We start from the raw sequence: 11,795 nt of genomic DNA on the forward strand, positions 1-11,795 counted from the left end.
GTAGTTACATATAATTTGCATCAATGCAACATTTACATTCCTGCAAGAGCTGTACATGCCATGCACCATCCCCTGACAGGTGGAAACAGTTCTCTTAGGACAGCCATGTCCAGCTCCATGAACCTTCATGCCTTTTGTGTGAACCAAGTGGGGAAAAGTAGTTAAAGTGACTGGATGGAAAGGAGAAAATGAGGAAGGGAAAAAAAAAAAGTGAAAGGAGCAGGAGCCAGTGTCAGTAAATGTCAAAGGAAAGAGAAGTAAAACAGCACAAGAACACAGACAATACTGCCAGGCTATGAAGATCTAGCAACTTCAGTATGCTCCTCTACTGACCCTTTGCTGTCAACTGAATCTCCAACCAAAACATGCCTCCTCATCTGCAGCAACTGCTGTTATAATGTATTTTCAAATTATGCTGAGAGACAGTAGATCTAAACTGATTCTTTAAGAAAGTAATGCTGAAATTAAAAATACATATCATCTCAAGCAACTGTTCCTTAGATTTAAAATCAAAGTAAGTTGCATTAGGAGCATACTCAGGCTGTGAAGTGGCCGGAAGAACAGAAGCCATTCATTCAGAAGCTTTTCTTTTATCATATTATATCTGAATCAGATACAGTCTCTTTGTATGATCCCAAAATCTCCTTTACAGGGATCTCTTTGACTCGCTGCACAGGACGGGCTGCATTCCTGTGAAGAATGAGAATGGCATACCGAAGGAGAAACCTGTTCCAGTTGTCAAGACATCTCTCTTGCAAGAGAAGAGGTGATGTTACAGACCAGACACATCTCAGTACCTACTGGGTCCACTAAACTCTCACCCCAGTTCTGCCAGGTGCTGCACAGGCAGTAGGTTGTGGTGTCTAGCTGGTACCCAGTCTGTGATACCAGGGGTTGTATTTTGGAAGTACTTATCACAAAGGCAATTAAGACAGTGGGAGCTATGCTGCAATCATATAAAGTACTAAAAAGAGAATCCTAATCTTTTTACATCTCAGTTCAAGCTCTTGAAACTATCCAGCAGTCTTGATTTCAAACTCTGTACGTCAGAGCTCCATATGTAACACAGGCACAATATTCCCTTACTTTTCTCATTATCGGGAAGATAAACTAATACAAAAAGTACACAAAGCTGTCAAAGAAAGTTGATTTAGTTTGATCCCAGCAAGCCTTCAAGGATTGAGGAAGGGACAGCACCATAGGGAAACTGATAAAAAAATCACTTCAATGCAAGTTTTGGATGGTTCATAAAATAAGCAAGCAGGGCTCAGAGCCACACACTGCAATCTGAACATAGACACCCCCATGCTGGTTGAGGCACTGACTTCATGAAAGGGCAAGCACAGGGAAAAAGAGAAGACATGTGACTGTGTGATTAAGAGCCCTGTGAGCACAGGGCAGCAGGTTATCTACGGGTACTTACTACGATGCTGGCATTTTCTTATTTTGTAGTGCTTGAGTGTCTGAGCTGGACAGGTCAAGATTTTTTTAAATTCAGGGTTGGTATTAATTGATTGTGGCAGACTTGACACAGATTCCATTTACTCAAGGTGTTTACCACAACCTCCTACCATGCCATCTGTACCAGCCCCTGCTCTGCCAGTGGGTCAAGTGTACCACATTTGCTTTGTGAAGTTTTTCCCTATACCTTTGTCCCCCTAAGCAGCAACCCACTAATTTTCTCCTCCAACTTCTGATCAGACTGTATATTTATTTCTTCCTCCTGAGACTGCACTGTTGATTATCTGCCTCCTTTTTATCAAGTAGCCTGCAAGTGCAGTGCATGCCCATACTATTCCAGATAAACATCCCAGCCACCCAAATGGTTTGAAAGCAAGCCAAGTGTCTTTGCCTATCCCCGTCTCAAGCTCCCACTTTCAATAATGCGTGTGTTACACAACATCACAACAACCTACCAACACAAATCCTGCTTCCCACGGCCCTTGGTGCCGGGGCTACCTGCAGTCTCAAGCACCTTCTCAGACCACACTTTATTTTTTTACTTTGTTTTGGCTTGGCTCTGAGCGTGCAGAGCTGAGCCAGTGCCTCTGTCTGCTACATGGGGGTTTAACTGTCCTTGCCAAAGGAGTTGTCAGCAACAGCATGACAGGTGACAGCAGTTTCCTGTTTCTGAAAGCAATGCTACCAGCCACACCATCCCTCACCTTAATTTAGAAAGCTGTTTTGTTGTCATCTGGTTCTACACTTCCACATGCAGGCTGAGGGCTGAAACAGGAATAACAGCACTGAGGTTACATGACACTTTCCCTGTTCAAACCACTGGGCAAGGAAAGCCACAGGAATTGTTCATTGTAAACATTTCCCACAGAATAAAACCAACACGTAGTAGCAAGCAGTCTTGCTCCTCTGCATTTTCTAGCGTAACATAACAAATGAGCGTGCTCATGATCCACATATGGAATGAGGTATAGCTCTTAAATTTTACCTTGTGGACATTCTATGTTTGCAGTTGAAGATTTATTCCAAATATACTTCTCAGCTCTGAGTATCTGTCAAGTGGATTCTTATTAATGGGGGAAAAAAATAAAAAACCCAGAATTTTTCTCAGCATAAGGGATGAAATCAATCTCTGCTACTATAAATAACAAACAAGACCAGAGCTAATCTCAGAGATTATTTTTATAGCCACTTCTTCTTGCAGTTTCTAAAAAGCAGTCTCAAACCTTTGAAGTTTTTGAATCTAAATTCCTGCATACAACTGTTAAAATATGAGGTTTTGTTTTTTTTTTTTTTCCTGTATCCACCAGTTCTCTGAGGCACTACCTTCTGTAGCAACATTACAGATGCCAGTCCCACAATCTGTGCTATGCAGACAAACACCCACACCTTGAGTCCTCAGTGGACCCACGTGCCTGGTAAATCAGAGAGTCAGAAATCCAGCAACAAACAGCAGTAACAAAAGCACAATACATGCTGCAACACGTACAGTGGAGATGTAAGTCACGTCACTACAAAACACCGGCCCCCACTGTGCATATATGAAAAAAAATTCAGAAAGAGGCACAGATTTGAGAAAAAATGTGATGATTGCAATCCTAATAGAATTCAGTATTATAACTCTGTATTGCACAATGTCTGGCAACATTATTTCAGCATTGTTTATAAACAGAGATGTCTAATCCATAAAATGGTATCCATAAGCTTTCCTTTTAGAAAAGTACAGTGAAAAATTGCTCTCTCTTTCCTTTTGAAGATATAAAGTACCTAAAAAGATTAATAAGTAAAACTATGGGAACTAGTAAACATTCCAGTTTTTCTTTAAGACATTAAAATTTCTAGTCTGGTTTGGTTCTGAAAGCTTCTAAACAAATTATGTAAATTACCTATCCTAAATACTTGGTTCACAACAACAACAAAAGGAGTTAATGATGATGTTACTTTTAGTCTTCTAAAGTTATGCTAATGAAAACACTAATCAAAGATTGCAGTCACATTTTCAGTCCTTGCCTGTTGTAGGTGGATTATGTTGAGCAATAAAATTTATAGCTTTATCATGACACAACATATATAAGGCTGAGCTGATTTAGTTGCTAATGAAATGTGATTTGGGGACTCTTGCACCAGCTGGGTGATGATTAGGGCTTATCACAGATAGGTCTAGGAAAAGGCTGGGAAATACTTAAGCTGGTTTTGCAGTTGCTTTGAGCTCTTAGGAAAGGAGCAGTTTCTCTGCAACATCAGTCTGAAGTTTTCTGCCTATACAAGAGAGGTAATGATAAGGATTTTAACTGATTTGCAAGTGATAGGGTTATGTGAAGTCTGACAAGATCCTTCCAAATCTTTCTGGTTTAGTGCCTTTTAAGTTGTGAGATGGGTATTTTGTCTCCTCAGTCAGCTCAAGAAAAATGTTAATTAAGCAACTGGCTTCAGAGCAACCTTGCAGAACTTGCTCTATATGATGCCTCTTGACTTGAAATTCTGCTTTTAATAGTTGCCTGCTGGCACAACAAGCAACTCTGCATAGGTTTCCCACAGCAAAAAGGGGATCCTAAATGTAGTTTCTGCTTATGGGAATGACTCCATATAAACTGTAAGCAGAAAGACCACTCAAACATCTAAGTTATTGAATAGTTTTTAAAATAATTAATGTAATAAGAAGGTAGCTCCTACCCTCATAAAAATAAATACTTTTAAAGCAGAGGAAGGTCAGAATTAAACTCTGACTTCTAGAATATCTTGTCCATACATGCTATTAGCTGGGGGGGAACAAAGGGAGAAAAGATCTACATAAGTGGTAGAATACCTGTCTCCTTAACATAGACTAGCTCAGCTGCAGAGCGGATTTCTGTTTAAAGCTCTTCCCGCTGCAGAGGACTACACACTTCCTACTCCTTTCCTTGGTAAGGGTGGTCTCCAGCTTCTCTCAAAAGAGAGATGTTGCCTGTCAACTGAAAACTACACAATAACTTTTAAAAATCAGTAGTTTTCATGAAGTGTGAGACTTCAAATTGGGTGATTAAATGACTGAGAAGTTTTTTAGCATGGATTGAACTAAAAAAATGTCACATATAGCAGAGCATGGTAGAAAAAGCTTCCCCCTGTTTTTATTTTGATTTTTATTATGAAATAAATCTAATTTTTATTCTTTTGTAGCCTAAAGGAGGATTTCATGAGGGGGTTGTTTTTTCCTTGAATGTCTCTTATTCAGGTCAAATTCAGTCATTTTTGTAAAAGAAAGCCATTTCCTTTTCTATTGAACCGAAGGCTTGCATATTTAAAATTCCTCTGCAAATGGACAGAGGATTCTGTGAATTTGTTTTTCAGAACAGCTGTTTACTTGTGTCCCAGTTCATGATATTTAAAGTCTGAGTTTAGGTATGGCAGGGGGGGAAGGTTAGACTCTGTTGTATGAGTGTGGTGATGGGGTTTTTGTGTGTTTGGTTTTTTTCTTTCCACTACTATTTTACATGGTCGTAAGACTGTACCTGACAAGCTTTCAACATCAAAGTGCTCAGAAACACTTCAGAGTAGTGCTTGCTTTAGGGATGTGAGTATGCAGTGCCGGTCTGAGATAAGGAGTCATCCAGAGAAATGATAGGTCAGCAAACCTCCTGCTTACAGTTCAGGTGCTACTTCTTCCCTAAGGATGTTGCCTACTTATTACACTCCCTTTGAAATAATTTCATTCTGTATTTGACTTAGGGTAAGAAAAAAGATTCATGAGAGCTGTACCTAATACAAGTGCAACACCTTTAAGTGTCAGCATTCTGCTGACGTATTAGCCAAGAACTAGATGAAGAAACAGGTTTGCTTCTTTGTTTAATACTGCCACAATCTAACAGGAGGTCATATGACACCAATCCACACAGAGGGCACCCTGGCCCTTTCTGAGATGTATCCCAGACCAATGCACATGAGCAGTAATGCTTCCAGTACAGATGCTGGGGCTGCCCTTGGTGCTCCTCAGCAGGGCAGAGCTGGGTTACAGAATTCCACGGTGGCTGCTTTCCTTTGGGCCTGTACTGGAGGCTACAGTGCCTCCATTCTGTGGGCTCTGCCCAGTGTGGAAGGGCTCAGCACTCTCCAGAGCGCTTCCCTGAGAAAATGCAAAGCCATGCTACTCTTCTCTGGAACTGGATGAGGATATTGTCTATCCTTTCCTTACTGCTAACTATAAAGTACTGCACAGAAAAAAGTTCAAAATTAGGCCAGAAAGAGGAAGAAAGAGAAGCATAAATTAGCACAATTTTCTGTGGATTAAATTTGTTAAGCCCCTTTTGAGGATAAAGGCTTAGGAGAGGTGAAAGAGTAACATAAAAATAACAACAAAACCAGCAACATTTTAAAGTGCTTATTAATGAAAGCTTTTGTCAAAAAGCACAGAAATGCTGCTCTTAGTCTGAGATTGATTGTCAAGGAACAGACTGACACTGCCAAAGTTTCACTCCTTACTGTTGTGAACTATACTGTCTTGGAACAGAAGAATTTAGGTTAGAAGGAGGATCTGGAGGCCATCTGGTCCCTTTCTTATGGCAAAACTACTCTCAAAGCCAGGTTAGTCTGCTCTGGCTCTTGTCCTATTGAAGTACAGAGACTGAGCCTCTTTCCTGGGCAGCCCATTCCAATGTTCCCTCACTTTCCCTGTAGAAAATTCAGGTCAGTGTGGTGCTATCTCCTTCAGGGTTTCCAGACTCAGACCATCAGGTTTCCATTGCCTTTGTTTTCCATAAAGTGCACTGTGTGAAGTGCAAATTTAATTATGGCCCAAGTACTAGGCTAGGGCAAATGGTTTTGTTTGTTTAGCTAGGATTTCTGATAAAAGTTCCCTGAAAGCTCTGATAGCAATATGCAGTTACCTGGGATGGAGCTTTCCCACCCTCTGCAGTGGGTGCCAGGGCTGGATGTAGGGTGCCATACATGCCATCCTCTACCAGCTTGGCCCCTGACCTAGTGGCTACAACAGCACTCTGGATGTAGCTTTGTTGAAACATACCTTAATTTTTTTCTTCTCCCTCCTTACAAATAAGAAACTGTTAGGACAGTTGGACTGATTAATATTAGTTACATTCTCGTTAATGAGATTAGGACTATGGCCTGAAGTCCTTCTCCTAGAGGAGAAGAGCACTGATTGATAAAATGTGCTACCCCAAATACCCTGTGCTGAATGAGGGCCAGATAACTTGGAGCATCCTATGCCCCAGCTTTGCAAAATCTTTGTCTGATCACAGCAGCCAGCAGAAATATCTTAAAGAGCACGTGAACAGGTGCTCAAGTGCCTCTTGTGACTTTGCCACTAAGGCAGATACAGTTTCAACTAAGATTTCTCACCCTGAGATTTATTTCTGAAGGCTTTACTTTTACTTTTGCTCTTACCTGGCTGGCTGTGAATGCAGACAGGAAGACCTAGACATGAAAGTTAAATGTGCTGTCTTCTGGGAGGATTGTGAACTTTCTGTAACACATCTTCCTAGATATCTTCTGTGGATTTTTACACAAGAGGATATTAATATTTCAGGTGTAACCACTGTACTTCAAGATTAGATTAGATAATTTCTGATACCTATTAATACCTTCCCCATGAAGGTTAAGGATTTTACATTCCTCTATTCAATGAAGACTCTTGCAGAAGTTCAGCACAGCAAATGACATGTTTTACACCTTCCTGTGAGGGCTACGAAGGGCTCACTGCAGCCCACCTCCCTTCTCTTTGGTGTACAGCACTTCTCCACTGACAGTGGTTCAGCTCCTGATGGAGGAGCAAACCATTCCCAGCGAGGTGCCGGCAGCCCTAAAGCGCCTGGCCAAATACATAGTGCGAGGTTTCTATGGTGTGGAGTGTTCCCTGGCTCTGGATGTGCTGATCCGCTACCCCTGTGTGAAAGAGGATGACTTGTTACAGCTGCTCAAGTACGAGCGCAAGCAGCTGCGCACTGTCCTCAACACGCTCAAGGCAGACAAGCTGGTGAAGCTGCGGATGCGAGTTGAAATGGGGCCTAACGGGAAGAGCACGAGGCACAATTACTATTACATCAATTACAAGGTGCTGGTGGATGTGGTAAAATACAAACTGGATCACATACGCCGGAAAATAGAAGCAGATGAGCAGGATTCAACTACCAGACCCTCTTTTAAATGTCCATCCTGCTCCAGCACGTACACGGACCTTGAAGTCAATCAGCTCTTTGATGCATTTACAGGTGTGTTATACTGCTTATTTTGCTTATATCGCTTATTTGCTGTTATCTTAAAGAATAGCCCTGATAGCACAAAATTGTTTCCTAAGTGAACTTTGCAAGAAAAGCAGTTTGTTAGATGCTTCATGTTTGCTGGTGGACAAGGGTCTGGAACAGGAGATGCTGGGAGGTGAGGGTAAGAGAAATGCTGCCTCTGTAGAACAGGCCAAACAAAAGGAAGATTAATCTTGAATGTGTAAGCTGGGGTTGAGAATCAGATTCCAGGACTTAGTTTTGCTTTGAGGCTGGTTGAGTAATCTTAACTCATCCAAGTCTTGTGAGTCTCACTTCCTCATGTGGAAATATGAACACAGTACTGTCTTTACTCTGTTTTGAATCTCCATTTGTGTGGTCAGGCCTCCAGATGGAAGAGTTGGACAAGATGGGTAAAACTGTTAGCAGTCACCTACTGTAATAAGCTTCTTGCAGCTCAGTGGCACCAGAGCAGAGATGTTGTCACTCCTGGGCTGGAAGTTCACGCTCCTCACGGGTCAACGAAGCACATTTAGAGCAGAAGTGGTGACAGAGCGTGTGGATTTTTCTTCTCTAAAATCAAAATAACTAAATCGTTATTTCAAAATGAGTCAAAATGGCATCATAGTGTATTGTAATACATTATTCAGAGCACAGCCACTGTGCTGACATCTGGGTCATGTGATCTGTAAAGGATGCCAGAGCCAGGCAGAATGAGCTTTATACCTGACTTATCTGAAATGCCAGTGGTGAAATTTGTGTTCTGCCAGTTTGCAAAATCATCCCCTTCTTCTAAATGGAGGGACTCTGTTGAGTTATTGAAATGCAAACATTGAGGCTGGTGATATATTTTCATGGAATAAGCTTGAAGTTTTGTTTGTTTCCCTGAAGATATAAATATGGGGTTTTGGCATATTCCTTGACTCTGACTCAGGAACAACTAAAACCAGATGCTTCTCATGCTTGAAAATGTCCTTTTTTTTTTTTTCTTACATTAAGTACTGAGAAGATGAAGCTGGAGAAATAAAAAAGTAAACTAATGAATAGTACATTTCTATCCAGCTTAAACTTCTCTCTGGAGACATTTCTCACTTGCATACCAAGTGTATAATACCAGTCTGTCACAAGTCTGCCTGTAGAATTGAGTTCCCTTAGTTAATATGAACAAATGGATAAAGCCAGAATGTCTGGATAAATGTCCAGACTGCAGACTGCTTAACAAGGTACTGCTGATCTTTTTGCATTCTATGAACATGAGACTTCCCACTTTGGAACATGTTTCAGAGACTTTCCGCTGCACTTACTGCAACACTGAAGTAGAGGAAGATGGCTCAGCGTTTCCAAAGCACAATGCTCGAACCTTGCTGGCAAAGTTCAATGAGCAGATCGAGCCTGTCTTTGTGCTGCTGCGTGAGACTGATGATATTGTGCTGCCCTATGACTTGCTGGAGCCTCAGCCAACAGAAATACCCCAATTATCAGAAAGGTATGAACATCACCCTAGAACTTCTGATCAATGCAAATCTCTCCAACAACTTTACAGTCGTAAACTCTTTGAAATACTGAACTTGGAGCCTATGTACTCCACTCTGCTTTATTCAGAACAGTCTGCTGTTTATTGAAGAAGTCTGTAATATGTAAGGCATCCTAAATTATTGCTATACATTTTTAGGTTTTGATACATTTTTATAAGTCATTTATTTCTGAGTACTCCTTCACCTAATGTTCATAGCCCTTTCTATAAGAAAGTTGCATTTCTCTGTCAGTGTGCTTCATCCAGAGATGCACTACTGATGAGACCTTGTGAAAATCAATGGTTCAGAAACACTTGCCTCTGAGAGAGGTAAAAGGGAATGTAAATTATTAGAGCACTTGTTAGAGCTAGTCTGCTAACAAAACATGTTTTTGGGATTTGTTTGTGATTGTTGTTCAGGTTTTTTTTAGATAGGAACTGGGCAGGGTGGGGGGTGGTGTTCTTGCCTGAATTCTACCTCTTCAAAATGTGACACTTCATTCAGCTTTGATCCGAAGCTGGGCTCAAGTGTGCTGGAATCCTGCAGCTGCCCTGAAAAATGGGCACACAGAAGTTCTGCTTTTGGCCTTACATACACCCAAAACATAACTATTGATGTCCAAGACTCAAAGTCCAAGAAGAAAAGAAGAGAAAAAGCAACTGAAAAACAACCTATCTGGTTGTCAAAGAGCACTGTGGAAGGAGCAGCAACAGCCACCAATAGTGCTGGTAAGTTTAGTGAATTCACAAATTAATTCAGCAACCTTAGTGCACTTAAATATAGCTTTCCCACTGAAAATGTAGTGAGCTTGGTTTAGAGGACAATGTTTCAATTCTGTGTTAGTGGTTATCAGACCTTAGTTTCCAAAATCTAGTTTTAAGCCTGATTGAGGTTATATTCCTAAAGCTAGAGGTCAGGTGGGTCCTGAAACTTCTCTGGCTTTAGCCATGCAGTAATTTCAGTGTTAATCTTTACAGTGGAAAGTTCTCAAAATGTCTGTACTTTCCAGAGACCTCTAGTGTGGGTAAAAAAGATTCAGAGTAGAAAAAAATCATCTGTGTAGGATGCTTGTGGTAACTGTAAACAATTGATCCCTCTAACACTTAGTACTGTGTATTAGGAGTAAATGCTTCTGAAGAAACTGAAGAAAACGTTAACGAAACTGTCACCGATAATGAAATCATCAAGACTCTTCTGATCCATGAATCCAAGTCATCATCCTGCACAGACCAGGCTCCAATTGTCAAAAGGAAACTTCATGGATCGCAGAGTGGTAACAGTGAGTTTGAAGAGGATGTCAAGCACTCAAGACATGCAGGAATGAAAGTACCAGGCAGCTACTTTGAACAAGAGGAGGAACAGGAAACTCTGGGTCCTATTGTAAGGGTTGCTGGCCAGCCCTGTTCATATGGTGAAGTTAGTGAAAACCCAGAGCTTGTGTCTCTCATGACAAGTGAAGAGAGAGATGCTTATATAAAAGTAGGACAAGAAATGTTCCAGTCTGTCTTTGAGTAACTACTACGGTAGGAATATCCAACCTGGAATAGAATGGATGAAGGCTTCTGATTTATGTTCTTCAAAGTTTATCACTGAAGGGTTTTGTTTGAACTTGCTCTTAAGCAAGATGGTAATCCTGTAGTAGGTAACTACAGTTCAAATATTATCATTGCAGCCACAGCAAGTGTTGTTTGCTGTTGTAATGCTTAGACTTGGTGGATGATGTAATTAGTTTTGGAGCATGAATCATTTCGGGATACATTTAGATCTGATTAAAATGACATTTGAAAAGCAATGATGCAATCTATAGTAAGAAATAAATTACTCCACCTTCCTCCCAGAAGTAACAGTTACTTCCAGTAGTGAAAAGGAGTCCAAATCCAGTATGACTTGGTTTCATTCCATACATGTGTTCTACTAGTGTGTTAGGTCACTCACTGTACATCATTAAAGGACAGGTGTCACACAGCAACCTCCTAAAGGAAGAGCTGTTACTAAATTGCATTAGCAATTTAAGGTGAGAAGCAACTCTGGCCTCTGAACTTTCATCCTAGGAATAATTTTCCAAATTTTTGTACTTAGGGCACTACAGAATTATCTTGAGTGGTGAACTGTGCAAGGGCCATTGGACAGTAAAATGTTACATTTTGTTCTGGTCCAGATCAGTAAGGGAGCAAGCAATGTATCAAGCACAAGACTCTGCTTCTCACATCTCACACCCCAGTGTTCTTAAGCAAGAAACAAATTCTGCTTGAAATGAACTACGTGAGTAGAAGGATTGGCATTAAGCATAAGTGAGAGTTTTTCTTCTTCAGCAGTTCTACTACTTGAGCAAGGGATAATGAAAGTAGACTAGAAGGGCACAAAGCAAAACATAGGAGGTTCCCTCTGAATGTTAGGAACACTTCACTTGTAAGGGTGACAAACACAGGCACAGATTGCCCAGAGAGGTGGTAGTGTCCCACCAGGAAGATACTCAAAAGCCACCTGGGCAAACAGCTCTGAGTGGCACTGCTGGCACAAGATGTCATCGAGAAGGCCCTGCTGACCATTCCATAATGAAACAGTAGATAGAAGGTATGACCAAAGAAATACCATTTTGATGCATTTTTCATGT

The 11,795-nt window shown here is 41.0% G+C and overlaps 1 protein-coding gene across 1 annotated transcript; it reads left to right on the plus strand.

Annotated features, from left to right (window-relative positions):
* Positions 1-6,921: 6,921 nt before the first annotated feature.
* LOC131578968 (general transcription factor IIE subunit 1-like) lies at positions 6,922-10,838 on the plus strand. The gene is made up of 4 exons (XM_058838313.1): positions 6,922-7,660; positions 8,954-9,153; positions 9,686-9,909; positions 10,302-10,838. The coding sequence occupies exons 1-4, from the start codon at positions 7,211-7,213 to the stop codon at positions 10,694-10,696; spliced, it is 1,269 nt and encodes a 422-aa protein (XP_058694296.1). The 5' UTR covers positions 6,922-7,210; the 3' UTR covers positions 10,697-10,838.
* The last annotated feature ends 957 nt before the right edge of the window (positions 10,839-11,795 follow it).

This window comes from Poecile atricapillus, chromosome 4 (assembly GCF_030490865.1).
Source record: "Poecile atricapillus isolate bPoeAtr1 chromosome 4, bPoeAtr1.hap1, whole genome shotgun sequence".
NCBI classification, from domain to species: Eukaryota; Metazoa; Chordata; class Aves; order Passeriformes; family Paridae; genus Poecile; species Poecile atricapillus.

Excerpts from the sequence above, each read along its gene's own strand:
- LOC131578968 (XM_058838313.1), top strand. The coding sequence starts at position 7,211 with ATGGAGGAGCAAACCATTCCCAGCGAGGTGCCGGCAGCCCTAAAGCGC. Across the intron at positions 7,661-8,953 it reads TCTTTGATGCATTTACAGGT|ACTTTCCGCTGCACTTACTG; the intron begins GTGTTATACTGC and ends CATGTTTCAGAG. Across the intron at positions 9,154-9,685 it reads ATACCCCAATTATCAGAAAG|CTTTGATCCGAAGCTGGGCT; the intron begins GTATGAACATCA and ends CACTTCATTCAG.